Source organism: Juglans regia, chromosome 14 (assembly GCF_001411555.2).
Source record: "Juglans regia cultivar Chandler chromosome 14, Walnut 2.0, whole genome shotgun sequence".
NCBI classification, from domain to species: Eukaryota; Viridiplantae; Streptophyta; class Magnoliopsida; order Fagales; family Juglandaceae; genus Juglans; species Juglans regia.
Genome location: NC_049914.1, coordinates 10,416,540 through 10,433,098, shown reverse-complemented (window position 1 = coordinate 10,433,098; position 16,559 = coordinate 10,416,540). Strand labels below are relative to the sequence as shown.

The 16,559-nt window shown below is 38.3% G+C and overlaps 1 protein-coding gene across 2 annotated transcripts; it reads left to right on the top strand.

The window, feature by feature from the left end:
- The first annotated feature begins 1,510 nt into the window (after positions 1 to 1,510).
- On the top strand, positions 1,511 to 7,813 carry LOC108993964. 2 transcript variants are annotated; one of them, XM_018969033.2, is made up of 3 exons: positions 1,511 to 1,892; positions 2,084 to 6,298; positions 7,520 to 7,813. In XM_018969033.2, the coding sequence occupies exon 2, from the start codon at positions 2,195 to 2,197 to the stop codon at positions 6,284 to 6,286; it is 4,092 nt and encodes a 1,363-aa protein (XP_018824578.1). In that variant the 5' UTR covers positions 1,511 to 1,892; positions 2,084 to 2,194; the 3' UTR covers positions 6,287 to 6,298; positions 7,520 to 7,813. The 2 variants fall into 2 exon arrangements, with proteins under 2 accessions (XP_018824578.1, XP_018824579.1); XM_018969034.2 differs by having other exon boundaries at positions 1,511 to 6,298.
- The last annotated feature ends 8,746 nt before the right edge of the window (positions 7,814 to 16,559 follow it).

Below are 16,559 nucleotides of genomic sequence, written 5' to 3'. Positions count from 1 at the left end.
AATGTTACAATACTAAGATGGAAAGCTGGATCACAAAATTTTTTTCAACCAATTGTAGAAGAGAATGAAAGATAAATTTTATAAGTTAAGACGGCATAAGAGAATGAAAGATAGTGATAAGTAATTTTTTTTAGTTTAGTGATAATGATGATGGAAGTTAGAATGATGAATAGATTTTTTCATATATAATTGGAGCAATGTTACACAATCTTCCCAACCTCCACACACAACATTTTTTTAAATTTTTAAATTTTTTAATATTTTTTTAAAATTTTTTTTTGAGTTTATTCTTTTTAAACTAATTCAATTATTCTATCCATTATTCATCTATTAAATATTTGATAAAAGAAAATAATAATAATAATTAAAAAAAATATGGTGTGTGGAGGTTATATGAATAGTATGAGGTTGCGTAGATTTTTTCATATAATTGTAATTTTGAAATATAATTTAAACAGGTTATTACGGGTTGATTCGGATTAAACAGGTTGATCTGTTTATTAATTGTGTTTTAATAGGTGAACCTATTTTAACCCGAATCCATTTATATCAAACTCAAATTTATAAATTTCATAATATGTTCGTATTGAGTTTACGAACTATCTCGCATATGGTCATCCCTATTCATAAGCCTGTAATTGGTCCAACATGCTAATTGAGTGGGGAAGTACCGAGGAGAGTTTGGACTTGGAGTTTGGGGGCTTGTTAGGAAATAAATCTCATCTTAAAATTCTCATCTCATCTCCTTCTCAAACATAATTCAAATACAAATATTTTCAAACTAATCATTACAATATTTCCAAACTTTCAAACAAAAAATAAAAAATAATTCAACTTTTTCTCTCATTTTTCAAATCTAAAAAATATTCAACTCAAACCATCTTACTACTATTCACAAAATTCTCATCTTACTCCCTAAACGAGCCCTGATTTATTGAGCTTCCCGAGGGTTTGGATATATATGACCAAAACATTTTTCTTTTTTTTGTTCGAAGCCCTGCGAGCATTTTATTTGTGTAGCAAAATTTTATTTTTTGAACTTGAGAAAAATTATTAAGTACCTTTATTTACGAGTAATCCTATTCATCATTCCAATTCTGATCATACACTTATCATCTCATGACGTGAGATTAGATGATTGAAGACTATTTATTATATTTTACTTATAAACTTATCATCTAATACCATATCATATGATTATGAGAGAATGATAAGAAAATTAATGATAAATATATTTTTTCTTCTCACAATATTACATCAAAACTCTATTGGAAAATTCAAAATACAGAAAAGAGGGGAAAAAACATAAATAAATAAAGTATTATAAAATTGTGAAAAGGAGAAAAAAGGAGGCGGGAAGAGGACAGAAAGTGGGCCGGGTTTAGGGGCAATACAATACGGTTGGGAAGCCCAAGAAAATGAAGGCCCGTTTTACAATTTACAACGGTCTCTTTAAAAAAAAATAAAAAAAAAATAAAGCACTCGCTGCCTTCCCTCTCTCCCTCTCTCACTACTCTTTACCTCTGCGCACCCGCCTTCTCTCTTTCTCTCGTCTCTCTTTCTGTGTCTTTCTTCTTCTTCCCTTTCTCCTTTCTCTTTTAAACCTCTCCCCCAAACACACCTCCTTTCTGCCCCTTTTCGTCCTTTTCCTCATCTTCTTCGGCCTCCTAAATCAGTCGGCTCACCTGCCTCCATGTCACCATCGTCTTCTCCATCCCCTGCGACCCCCCTCCCTCTTTCTCTCTCTCTCTATATATAGGTATACCTGTCTCGTCCCTACTCTCCTAGGGTTTCGCAGATTCTCTCATACTCAGTTTCGTTTTCTCTCTGCCTTCGATGCCTGGGACTTCGTGCTCGGTTTCTCCATAGAATCTCTTCGGGTCGCGGATGAGGTACTCTTCGGTCTTATCCCTAATTTTCAAGAATTCCTTTTCCTTCTCTTTTTCTCCCCTCGTGGAATTGTTGTCAATTCGAATTTTCGCTCTCTTTCTTCTGATTTTTCCTGATTCGTTTTGTATAATTAGTCGCAATTGTTAGGACTTGGCTTTGGTAGAAGTTCTTAATTTTGATATTTTCTCTTTAGGGTTTTGAGTTGGCTCTGTCCACCAACGGCTGCGAATATGTGAAACCGGTTAATTGGAGCTGTAATTCTGGTTTATTATAGCTGGGGTAGTTTTCTATTTTTGGATGTTTCATGGCGATTGAAAAGAATAGCTTTAAGGTGTCGAGGTTTGATACGGAGCTTTCGCCTAGTAGTGGGGAGACTATGTCCAGCGATGAGGATGAGCTTCAACGGCGTAGCTCGGCGGTTGAATCGGATGACGCTGATGACTTTGATGATGCAGATTCTGGGGCAGGGTCCGACGACTTTGATTTGTTTGAATTGGGAGAAACCGAGGCAGAGTTTTGCCAAGTTGGGAGTCAGACTTGTAGTATTCCATTAGAGCTCTGTGACCTTCCTGGTCTGGAGGATGTATTGTCGGTGGATGTGTGGAATGAATTGTTGACTGACGAGGAGAGGTTAAGTCTCACCAAGTTTCTCCCGGACATGGACCAAGAAACGTATATGATTACTCTCAAAGAGATTTTTACGGGTTGCAATTTGCACTTTGGGAGCCCAATTAAGAAATTGTTTGACACCTTGAAGGGAGGTTTGTGTGAGCCAAGGGTAGCACTTTACCGGGAAGGTTTGAATTTCTTTCAGAAGCAGCAACACTACCATCTTTTGAGGAATTATCAGAACAATATTGTGAGTAACCTTTGTCAGATAAGGGATGCTTGGCTTAATTGTAGGGGATACAGTATTGAAGAGCGGCTCCGCGTGTTCAAGATAATGAAAAGCCAAAAGAGTTTGATGTATGAGAAAGTGGAAGACTTTCAGTCTGATTCATCAGAGAGAGAGTCAGGTGAACGTTTGTGGAGCAGAAACATCAAGGACAGGAAAGCTGCAGAGAAAATGTGTCGTCATTCTGCTTCTGGAGTAGGCACAAATCTGGGCATTCCTTCACGAAGACAGTCGATGACTTTGGAGCCAGAAAAAAAAGGAAAGCCGAATGCAAAAGGTATATTGAAGTTGGCTGGGTCGAAGCCACCATCAGCTAAGGATTTAGCAGGCCGCAATCCTTCTGTTTACCATGGTTTAGATATAAATTCTGGGCCATACGGTTCGGTACCTGCTCTTCCTTGGCAGAATAAGGCTGTGGGATATGATTCGGCAGCGGCATTCAGGCCAAGGGATAAGATGAGAATCAGTCATGATTCTGAAGAAATGACATATGGAATGGCTCTCTTACTGGATCAAAATGTCCCACGTGGCAGTGTGATGGAGAAATCTGGGATTTTGAAAGTTGGAAAGAAGCGTGGGCTTTTAAGAAATGATGACAGTTTTATGGCTGTGCCTTTGTCTTCAAAAAGTGAGTCAGTTGCCTATAGTAGGAACAGGAATTCAAGTCAATTGTCAGAGGTAAAGGTGTTGACTGCAAAGCCTCCTAATATGAAAACCTCCTATGGCTTTGTTAAGAATTCCAGGTATACCGATAATGTTCAGCAATTCTCAGTTGGGGCTTCATCTAAAGGCCGGGATGTGAAAGCAAATAGAGTTGGCTCATCAGATTGTGCCGAACGATTTTTGCATAAGAAAACTCAGGGGGCGGCTTTTGCTATGGATTCGTCGTTTAGAGCTGATGATTGGGATGCTAAAAGTAAAAGATGGAAGACAAAGCGGGAGTCTCCTGATCTGAATTACAAGTCACTTAGAACTTCTTTACCACAGATGAATGAAAGATATTCACTGTCTGAGTTGAGAGCAGAACCATCACAAGAGAAGATTAAAGGTAATTTTGTGCAGAATGGGACGGGTAATAGAATGTTGATGAAAAGTTCAGACTCAGAATCAGACTCATCCGAACAATTTGACGACTACGATGCGGATACCAATCCTTTATTAAGAAGCAAGTTAGCTTTCCCAGTTGGTGTTGCAGAAGGCTCTCGATTTAAGTCGTTGCAGTCTGGCCTAGATGCTAAAAGGCCCATATTTGGGAAGAAAAACATGAAGGAGAATGTACGGGATGTTGGAGGGACCATGCATCCTTCAAAACAAATTGGTGGGTTTAGGAATCATGGGCATGTGCCAGGAGTAAAAAACTACACTTTGAAGCGGAAGGGTAAGATGCGGGATACCAGTCCCTTGTACGATTCTGCCACTAAGTCTTTTAGAGACAGCTACGTTTCGGGCTTGGGTAAGTTTAATCATGATAGTAGTAGGAAACAAGCACACAAATTTGGAAAGAATGGTAAGGTACGTGGGGAACATGTTGAAAGGTTACACACGTCCTCATTGAAGACTCACCCTGCTGAGCGGAAGCAGAAAAGAGATGTTGGCCGTGATTATTTCCATGATGATGTTGCTGAGGATGATCCACTTGATAAACAATTGTTGGCAGATGAAAAAGCGAGGGGTAGATTTGGGAAGAAAGGTCATGGTAAAGAAGCACGTTTAAATGATCATAAGGGAAGACCTGAGGCTCCATTAACAGGTTGCAATTCAGTGACAAAGAAGCGGAAAGGAAAGGAGGATATAACAAAGATGCATGAAAGAGATGAAGATGGTGATCTACAGTCTGATGCTCCATGGCAAGTTGATGATTCCACTCATCTGAAGAAGAAAACGAAAAGGAAACTAGACCAAGACCCTGGTAGTTCAGACATGGAAAACTCTGCGCCACGTGTTGCAGAAATGGGAGCAGTGGAGATGGAGCTGGAAACCAAACTACAGAAAAAACAATTTACCCTCATTACACCTACAGTTCATACGGGCTTCTCATTTTCTATTATACATCTTCTTTCTGCAGTTCGGTTGGCAATGATTACTCCACTTTCAGAAGATATAGAGCTTGGCAAACCCCTAGAGGAGCAGAACAAAAATCACAAGGAAAGTGTTGATGGGATTCCTTCTCACGAGAAGGTGGATGCCAATGTCCCAGAGCATGGCAAACAAGGGAATCTCACTGTTCAGGAGATTGTTCATCGTGTCAGGTCGAACCCTGGAGATCCTTGTATCCTTGAGACTCAAGAGCCACTTCAGGATTTAGTGAGAGGAGTTCTGAAGATATTTTCATCGAAAACAGCACCTTTAGGAGCAAAAGGTTGGAAGGCACTTGCATCCTATGAAACGTCTGCAAAAAGTTGGTCCTGGATTGGTCCAGTTTCTCATAGTTCATCAGATCACGAAACCATTGAGGAGGTGACATCTCCTGAGACTTGGAGTCTTCCTCATAAAATGCTGGTGAAGTTAGTTGATGTTTTTGCTAACTGGCTGAAAAGTGGTCAGGAGACACTTCGACAAATAGGGAGTCTCCCTGAACCGCCTCTGGCACTGATGCAGATCAACCTGGATGAGAAAGAACGGTTCAGGGACCTGAGAGCTCAAAAGAGTCTTAATACCATTAGCCCAAGCTCTGAAGAAGTCCGTTCCTATTTTCGTATGGAGGAAGTTCTTAGGTATTCAGTTCCTGACAGGGCCTTCTCTTACACGGCAGCTGATGGTAGAAAATCCATTGTTGCTCCCTTGAGAAGGTGTGGTGGAAAGCCTACTTCAAAAGCTCGAGACCATTTCATGCTTAAACGTAACCGACCACCACATGTTACTATTCTTTGTCTTGTGAGAGATGCTGCTGCTAGATTGCCTGGAAGTATTGGTACCAGAGCAGATGTTTGTACGTTGATTAGAGATTCCCAATATATTGTGGAAGACGTGTCTGACGCACAAGTTAATCAAGTTGTTAGTGGGGCCCTGGACCGTTTGCATTATGAACGTGATCCTTGTGTGCAATTTGACGGGGAAAGGAAATTATGGGTTTATTTACATCGGGAAAGAGAAGAAGAAGATTTTGAAGATGATGGTACTTCATCTACGAAGAAATGGAAAAGGCAGAAGAAAGATGCTGCCGAGCAGTCTGACCAGGGGGCAGTGACCGTTGCATATCATGGTAATGGGGATCAAACTGGATATGAGTTCTGCTCTGATCTCAATGTAGAGCCATCTGATAAGGGAATGGAACTTGTAGAGAATGATGTGAGACAAAATGTGGAGGATAATGTTGATATGAATCATGGATCTGAGCACAGTGACACTCATCAGGGTCATCTGCTTTGTGATGATATTGGCTTAAATTCTACACGAGACAAGAAATTAATCTGTCAAGAAAATTCCATAAATGATGATTTTGATGACGAAATATTTGGGAGAGAAAGGCCAGTTGAACTCCTTAGTGCAAGCTTATTGTGAGGAATTATTCAGGTAGTTTCAGTAGTGCTATTCTTTCTGAATGCTGTTGCACTCTTGTTTGTGTCACTACTTGGAATGTGTGTATATTTTTATATCAAATCATTTGTTTCTCGAAGACTATTTTTTTTTCTGTTTTGAGCTCTCTTAAAGCTGTCATCTAGTTCTGTATGTAGTGAAATCGTTGCGTAATAATGGGTTACAGGACTTGGGCCTTGTTTGTTACGTAGTGAAAAGTTATTTTGGTCCCGACACTGTCACAATGACTCTACATACGGTGCCTTTTTGATATATCGCATTGTCATTTCTCATAATTCACCATATGATGTTAAGCCAAAAAGAGATTCACTACCAGGCCTTGGATTTAGTGTCCTTTGGCTCCATTGTCTTCTGGCCCGCATAAGGCCACACATTAAATTTTAATTACCTTCACTTTGTAGTTTAATTTGATTGCCATCATTCATGTGGAAATAAAACTTATGGTCAGATCTGTTGTTAGGTTATGTGCCAATGTTAATTATTCTGTTGCTGGTGTTTTAGGTTGTAGGCTTGTATTACTCAGATAGGATAAATGAGGTGTGCGGCCTTTTCGTCTTCTCCATAAGGAACAATGGGGTCCTATATACATACATATATATACTGTTTATCGAAGTGTATCATATAATTTCGTGTACTTACTTGTATGTAGAGTGAAATAGAATTGGGAAACCCCAGTTGGACTGTTTTAATTGGTCTCTCAATTATGAGTGCAACACCGTGACTTATAATTAACCCAAAGAGCTACTAAACAAGAACATGTGTGCCAAGTATATCATAGTGAATTGTTATAAAAGATTCGGCATTGCAGCATTTTTTGAAGGGGCAAAGTATTGAAAAAACCTGTCTTTTCTTAAAGGCACACTGATTTCCCCTGATGTGTTTGAAATGACAGCATCATCCTCTTAGTTTGTGTGACCAAAATTATTTGTTAGTTTTCTTTTAGTTGGAAGGTGAAGACAGCATTAAGCTCATGGGAAGACTTAAATCCATCTGAGGGTATTCGGATTAAGTTATTAAGCATCAGGCAAATTGAATGAGTGAGTTTTTAGTTAGAAAAGATTTTTGAAACTCGCATAGCTATTTGAATTTTGTACATGTTTTGCCTATTATGACTTGAAGGATAATTTAGAATCTTAATAATTTGTTCTCGGTGTACTTGCTATCTGATTTCAATGCTGTAATTTCCTTTTTTTGCAGGGTGGTCATCGACTTGCATTAGATGATGGCAGCATGGTAATCCCCAGCCAAGGTGCGTGTTATACATTGAAGGTTGTTAGATGTACATTGATGTCAGAGGAAATGTAGAATAGAAACTTGATCTTCTTTGAGGCCATTGAATATATCCCGTACAGATGGATATCAATATGCTTCAGCTTCTACCTCCAAATATTGCATTTTTGCCTGAATGTCATAGAACATTTGAAGTATATAGGTTCATTTTGTATATCAAGTTGAGGAAGCTAGTCAATTCGGTATTTGTGTGGTGCGGCATCACAATACTTTTTCGTGTCTTTTGAAATGGTTTAGATGAGATTAAATAAGTAAATTTGTCTTGACCAGTACACTCGAACCCTTTAAAAAGGGAAGAGAAAGGAAGATAACCGTAGGGTTTTTTTTTTTTTTTTTTTTTCTTAAAGTAAAAAACAAAGCTTGTCTTGTTTCATGCTCAATTGGTACCCGTCGAGTTCGTAGACAAGGTTGGAGGAACTTCCTCCTAAGAAAATTGTCCTTTTACATTTCACAGGGAATTTTGCACATTGAATCTGTTAAACTGACACAGATACTCTGAGAACAGGACAGAACATACTGTTGCCCAAGGATTTATGGGGTTCTGCCATCTAATCAGTATGATTTTCGACGTTAGAAAGAAAAAGAAAAAAAAAAGAGGAGAAATATAGTGTTTCTTTCTTGTTACATTTTGATATGCGACGTTTGGACCGAACGGTGGTGCAGTAGCAGTAGCAGTAGTTTAGTAAGCTTGTAGATCTTTGACTTCATTAATTCGTTTGTGGGGGGTCAACTCTTTTTTACTATGTTTATTTCGGTTGACCTTAATTTCACGGCATTCTTTGATTTACGTTTGTTAAACGAAGTCGGGAATTTTGAATGAATTTGAGCCGATTGTATGTTGGATTGTGTTAGTCTTGGCTCTAAGTTAGAGAACTTAATTTTTTTAGATTTAAAAAGAAATTTTATTAAACAAGTAATTGGGCATAGCCTATGCAAAGGGAGTATAAAATAGAGAACACCTCATTATAAACTAGCCCCATCAAGTAGTAGATGACCAAAGAAAGAAATAATAAATGGAAGAAAAAAATATCTAATCTCTCCCAACGAGCGCTTTCTATCTTCAAAATTAATGTCGTTGTTCTTTTGACATAAAGGAATCATCTTCCACATGGCAATGATTTGGTGGTTATTCTGGATACATTTCCAACAAGCCAGTGAATCCACCATCTTTCTAGCCATCACCAAAGCAATACCAATCCTATTAAAGATCTCATCCCAAAGAACCTTTGCTGCCTCACAATGGAGTGCTAAGGAATCCACAAATTCCACATTCCTTTTGCACATAAAGAACCAATCTATAATGGTAAAGCGTTTTCTTAAATTATACATTGTCAAGATTTTTTCAAGAAAAGCCAATCGACGACGGAAAAAAAAATGCCTGAAAGGCACCTTACTCTTCTAAATGCAGTTATTAAGGAAAAGAGTCAGGATAATGGCATTGATATTAGTTTCATCAAAGATTCAAAGACATCTCTAAAATATAGTTAAAAGTACGTGTTTTGCGTAAAGTTAAAATCATTTAAGTTATAAATTCACATTAGATTAATCAAAATAATAATATAATATTATTTTTTCATAAATAATTTTAATTTTTTTTCATATTTTGCAACTATACTAACCATATGTTAATTAACAATTTAATTTTTATTTAAATTATTATTTTCTAATTAATTTTTTTCGTCAACCTAATTGCATCTTGTAATTGATGTGGCCAAAATCATTTGCAGCCTTAAATTCATGTGAGCACCTGGAATGAGGAGTAGATTATAAGACCAGATATGTGAAGTTAAAAAAAAAAAACAGTATATTAATATTTGGCCAGTGTTGAACAGCGAGATATTTACTTTATTTATTTTTATAGATGAGATAAGTTGAGATTAAAATTAAATAAAATATTAATAGAATATTATTTTATTTTAATATTTAAAAAAATTAAATTATTTATTTTATTTTGTATAGAAATTTAAAAAAATTATAATAATTAAATGAAATGAGATGAGTTGAACTTTACCATACTTTGCAAGGAAAAATAAATCGGAACCAAAATTTACTTTCTGCAACTGTCATCATCTTTCTAAACAATCTGTTCATCATACATCACATAGCATCTCCCATATTTAGGGCAATTTTTTTGCAAAGATTTCTAAACAATCTGTTCATCATTCCTCACCAAAATTTTTTGCAAAGACTATTGGTCTATAGTTGTGCATTACACCTAGACAAAGGTGACATTTCTTATGGTCTGTTTAAATTCTATTGACACACAAACCTATAATATGTCTATAGTTGTGCATATATGAATATATGTCTTTAAAACATTGGCAAGTTGGAAGGTTTTGGCGAGCATGCATCAATACTTTCTTCTAGCTAAATCTTTAAAACTAAATGAAAAATTTTTCATTTCAATGTGGCCTCAAGTTTGTGATTTTCTTTCATCTCTTGTGGCCTATTCACAATTATTCTTTTTTTGGATCATAGTCTTTTATTGTCGAAAGAGTGATGTAAGGCTGCCGCCCAATAGTGACCGTTGGGCGTGACAGCCTAGGCAAAATTCATTTTTTTATTTATTTTCATTTTTAATTTTCACATTTTTTTAAATCTTTAAACATTTTATAAAAAATAAAAATAAATATCAATAAACTAATAGTCACTGATTAAGACTTGAAATAGGGCTGTGCATGTGACCTGATCACCCGTTGGATCCGATGAGACTCACCCGACCCGACCCTACTTTTTATCGGGTTATGATCTGAGCGGGTCTCCAACCCAGCAAATAGCGGGTTCGTATTTTGGGTGTAACTCGTCTGAACTTTTCAAGTAAAAAACTGCAACACCTCCAGCTTTGGCCATGAAGCCTATTTCTAAACTCAGCTCTGGCAAGTCTTCAACACTTTTATGGATTTCAGGCTCATCGAGTTGCCAAGCTCGACCATCAAAGGTCCCGAGAGAGTATTTCCTTGCCAAAAAAAAAATGTCAATATCTGTGCCTAAAAGTATCATGAAGAATTTATACGGGCCGTGATTTTAGAGGAGACGCCATTACACCTAATCTAGCAGAGGCTTTAATAGGAGGAACATTAATGTGCCATTTTTGTATGGGAAAGTTAGGTGGGCCTAAGAGAGAAGATCAAGAAATACGGAGAAAAAAGTGTACATGAAAGCTTGGAGATGAAAGAGCATTAGTTAATGGAGTCCGCAAATCAATGAGCAGTATAAACGTACATTTAAGGTGAGCTTTATTAGATTTTTAATTTGTTCCAATTATTTCACAAAAAGAAGAGAAAAACTACGTAATGTGCTAAAGCGCCAGAACCCGAAAATGCAGAACCACCATTCTTCTTGTTGTGCTTCGTTGCATACCTCTGGTTTCTCAAAAACTTCCGATACATCCCTTTCGTGAATCACAAAACTCGAATGTCCTAAGGTCCATGGAAAAGCAATGCATCCCTATTATTGCTACAAAATGCTACTCTATCAACACTGCAACAAATGGATATGCAGCTAACAAGCTGCAAAAGATGGACCAGCAGCCACCATGATAAAGCAAGAGGAACCTGCAGTATGCTTTTGGTGCCAGAATGTTACTTTACCGTTTATGTATATTTTCTAGAATTGATTGTATACTAGAAATAGAAACTTAGTTGTCTTTTTCCTCTTTCCTTAATCTTTGTACCCATATGGTCTGTACAATATATAAAGGGATAGTGTGTAATGCAAAACATCAATTAATGAAGAGAGTCAAAAACATTTCTTTGGCCTCAGCTGCTCTCTCGATTTCCTCTCTCATTTTCTCTTCTCTCAATGTGCAATTCTAACATGGTATCAGAGCGGGTGTAACCTGCTTGTTTTATCTCTATCATTAAACATCATCTTCATCATCTTACTTATAGCTTATTGCTCCCATGGCTGAGGCTGAAACACAACATAAATCTTCCCCATTTGAGGACCCCAACAGCCCCTTCTTTTTGCCCCACAGTGACAATGCCAACACTGTGGTGGTCACATCTCACCTCACAGGGCCTAACTACCTCTCTTGGAATCGCTCATTCACCTTAGCCATTTCCATAATAAACAAACTTGGTTTTTTGGATGGAATCATTGAAACTCCTACACTCACCAACACCCTTTATGTGCCTTGGCTCCGCTGTAACAACTTGATCATATCTTGGATTCTCAACTCAATCTCAAAAGAAATCGCATCTAATGTTCTATATGTGAGCTCAGTCAAAAAATTTTGGAATAAGCTTAAAGCTAGGTTTGCACAACCTGACAATGTGCGCATCTATCAACTACAACAGCATCTAGGGTCCATCACTCAAGGAACACAATCCGAGAGTGATTACTTTACCCAACTTAATGCAGTGTGGGAAAAACTACACAATTATAGGCCACTGTCTCATTGTTCATGTGGCTTGTGCACTTGTAAAGCCTTAGAATCCATAGGAGAAGTCCAACAAAAAGATTCAATCTTCAAGTTTTTAATGGGGTTGAATGATACCTATGATGCCATTAGAGGTCAGATTATTCTTATGAGTCTCATACCCTCATTAGATAGAGTCTTTTCTCTAGTGTTGTAGGAAGAAAGACAAAGGGAGGCTAGATCCCTTGTGATGCCCCCAAATGAACCATCAGTGTTGGCTGCTTACCATGGTCAAGCCAAGAAGAAAGACAAGACAGGCATTATTTGTTACCACTGTGGCAAGATAGGCCATACAAGAGAAAAATGCTATCGACTAGTTAGATTCCCACCCAACTTCAAATTCACCAAGTCCAAACCTGGGTACTCAACTAATGGACCAAACACGCACTCAGCAAACCAGGCTGTTGCTTAAAACCAAAAAAACAACAGGAGTGCCCCACAACTTCCTTTGACTGAGGCACAGATTCAGCAGATATCAGCTCTTCTCAATGCTCAGACTTTTCAGCTCAACTCAAAGGAGAGGAACATGCCAACCAACCATGCTAGCACTGACCTCCAAACAGCCACAGATGCCAAGTCTCCTGACTATCATTCCTCCAACATGGCAGGTATAACCCCTCACATGGAAACTGTCTTACAAGCATGCCATCTTTTTCCTGCAAAAAACAATCAAAAATCAAACTCACAATGGATCCTCGACACTGGAGCCACAGACCACATGGTCTGCTCCATTTCACTGCTCACCACCATCACTTGTAAGAAACACACTCAGGTGCACCTTCCAAACAAAACATATGCTGAGGTGACACATATAGGCACAATTAAAATTTCAAATAAACTCACCCTCACAAATGTCTTATGTTTGCCCAGTTTTGCCTTCAATCTTATATCTGCCAGCAAGCTCACCCAAGATTCTTCTCTTTGCATCATTTTTCTTGAAAAATTTTGCTTTATACAAGACCTATCTTCATGGATGACGATTGGTCTTGCTGAAGTTTCCAATGGCCTCTATTTCCTCAGACCTCAACCCCCAACCTGTCATGCTGTTCAAGGCCTTCCATCAAACACAGAAACTTCCAGTCAGCACACCAACAATGAAGACTCAAGCTCTAGTCAATCACAAAACTTTGATCTGTGGCATTTTAGATTAGGACATATATCCCATCAAAGGATGAATGTTATTCAATCCCATGTTCCTAATGTAAAATGTAATAGTGATATGCAATGCACAATCTATCATTTGGCTAAACAAAAAAGGAAACCTTTTCATTTGAGCTCCATTTCCACATTTACTCCTTTTGAACTAATTCACTGTGACATTTGGGGGCCATACTCACATCCTTCCATTCAAGGCCATTAGTACTTTCTAACCATTGCGGATGACAAAACTCGAGTCACTTGGGTCTACCTAATGAAGTTCAAATTTGAAACAAGAAATATCCTACAGAATTTCATTCACATGATTAAAAATCAATTCGATGCCAAAATTAAGCAAGTGAGGTCTGACAATGGTCTAGAATTTCAAATGACGGACTTCTATAATTCACAAGGCATTTTACACCAAAGAGCTTGCATCTACACCCCTCAACAAAATGGGGTGGTAGAGAGGAAGCATCAACATCTTCTCTCCACTGCCAGAGCCATTCTTTTTCAAGCTTCCCTTCCACTCAAATTTTGGTGAGATGCTGTGTTGACTGCAACACACATCATCAATAGAATTCCTACACCTGTCCTCAACAATAAGTCTCCTTATGAAACCCTCTTCTCATCTATTCCCTCATATTCTCATTTAAAGGTCTTTGGATGTCTATGCTTTGCATCCACTGTCAAGAACCATAGAAGTAAGCTGGATCCTCGAGCAACAAAATGTATTTTCATAGGCTACCCACCTGGAATCAAAGGATACAAAGTTTATGATCTTGAAGATCACTCTTGTTTTGTCTCAAGGGATGTTACTTTTTATGAGTCATTTTTCCCTTTTCAACTCCAAACTTTTGATACCACCCCACCAACTTAAAATCTAGTCCTTCCAATACCTATACAGGAATCCATCTCTCCCTTCACATCCCAACATTTCACTCCCTCAACCCCTATTGAAAACAACACCCCTGAATTTACCTCACAAAATGATGAACACAACCTGCCTCCACCCTCTTCACCTTACACACAATCACCTGCCTCTCCACAAATCAACACAACACCTATCACCCTCAAGAGATCTGATAGAACTCGACACCCACCTGCTTATCTCCATGATTATTACTGCCAGACAGCTCATACCAACCCATCTTCACATTCACTTCATATCCCTACTGCTCATCCTCTCCATCACTACCTCTCCTACAAAAATCTTTCCCCTCCTCACCATTCTTTTGCTCTCTCACTCTCCCTCCTTCGAAAACCTCAAACCTACCAAGAAGCTACTAAGTTTAAGTATTGGCAAGATGTCATGAATACTGAACTCAAAGTCTTAGAGGAGAATAACACCTGGACAATCACTGTGTTGCTTGAAGGAAAGAGGGCAATGAGATGCAAATATGTCTATAAGATTAAACTCAAGTTTGATGGTATAGTAAAGAGGCCTAAGGCTAGATTAGTAGCAAAAGGCTACACTCAAAGGGAAGGATTCGACTACCAAGATGTGAGTTCGTGTGTTTCTTGCCTTAGTTGCTACCCTTAATTGGCACATTTATCAATTAGATGTGCACAATGCCTTCCTTCATGGCAAATTGGATGAGGAAATATATATGGAATTGCCTCCTGGTTATCACAGTAAAGGGGAGTCCACCACCAAGGGAAATCTGGTTTGCAAACTCCACAAATCACTCTATGGACTCAAGCAAGCTTCTAGGCAATGACACTTTAGATTTTCTGAATCCCTTGCCTCCATTGGGTTCCAACCCTCAAAATCATATTACTCTCTCTTCACTAGAAACAATGAGGCTGGTTTCATAGCCTTACTTGTCTATGTTAATGACATAGTCATAGGCAGCTCCAACATCAAAGAAATTGATAAAGTAAAGGCCCACATACACTCTCAATTCAGAATTAAAGACCTTGGCATCCTTAAATTTTTCTTGGGATTAGAAATTGCAAGGTCAACTGCTAGGATCCACTTGTGCCAAAGAAAATACTGCCTAGAGATCTTAGAGGATGCAGGGCTTCTTGGGTGCAAAACAGCAAGCACACTCATTGAAACAAATCACAAACTTTCACACTCAGCTTCAGATTCACTAAATGATCCCTCAAGCTACAGAAGGCTTGTGAGAAGACTGATTTACCTCACCATAACCAGACTTGACATCACTTATGCAGTAGGCATACTAAGTCAATTTATGGACAAACGAAGTGAGGTGCACATGCAAGCTGCCCATCGAATTTTGAGATATGTGGAAGGGTCAATAGGGCAAGGTATACTCTTCTCCTCTCAATGTGATCTACACCTCAAGGCCTTTAGTGACTCAGATTGGGCAGCCTGCCCAGAAACAAGAAGATCCATAACAGGTTTTTGTGTCTTCATTGGTAATTCCTTGGTTAGCTGGAAATCAAAGAAACAAGCAAATGTCTCACGTTCTTATGCAGAAGCAGAATATCGAGCACTAGCTCACAAAAGTATGGCTAATTTCCTTGTTAAAAGATTTTAACATTATGCATACCAAGCCTGCCACCCTATACTGTGATAACCAATCTGCTTTGCATATAACCAAGAACCTAGTTTTCCATGAAATGACCAAACACATCGAGCCAGATTGTCATTTTGTTAGAGAAAAAGTGTTGGCCAAGGTTATCACTCATTTACATGTTGCTTTAAGGTTTCAACTTGTAGACATTTTCACTAAGGCACTAAGCACTGCAAATTTTCAGTTTCTGTTGTTCAAGATGGGCATCTTAAATATCTATGCCCATCTTGAGGGGGAGTCACAAAACTCGAATGTCCTAAGGTCCATGGAGAAGCAATGCATCCCTATTACTGCTACAAAAGGCTACTCTGTCAACACTACAACAGAAGGATATGCAGCTAACAAGCTACAAAAGCTGGACCAGCAGTCACCATGATAAAGCAAGAGGAACCTGCAGTATGCTTTTGGTGCCAGAATGTTGCTTTACCGTTTATGTACATTTTGTAGAATTGATTGTATACTAGAAATAGAAACTTAGTTGTCTTTTTCCTCTTTCCTTAATCTTTGTACCCATATGGTCTGTGCAATATATAAAGGGATAATGTGTAATACAGAACATCAATTAATGAAGAGAGTCAAAAACATTTCTTTGGCCTCAGCTGCTCTCTCGATTTCCTATCTCATTTTCTCTTCTCTCAAGGTGCAATTCTAACAGTGGAAGTGTGCCTGTGCTTTCTGGGTTTCTTGATGCCATTCTTGTGGGCTTGTAGGATTGGTTGTGGCCGTGTGGTTTTTTATTTCGCCATTTCTCTCTATTTCTGTCGGCAACTCTTTGATGATTAGGGTTATGTTATGTTTTTTTTTTTTTTTTTTGAATGGTTCTTTGATGGTTGTGGGTCGTGTGCTT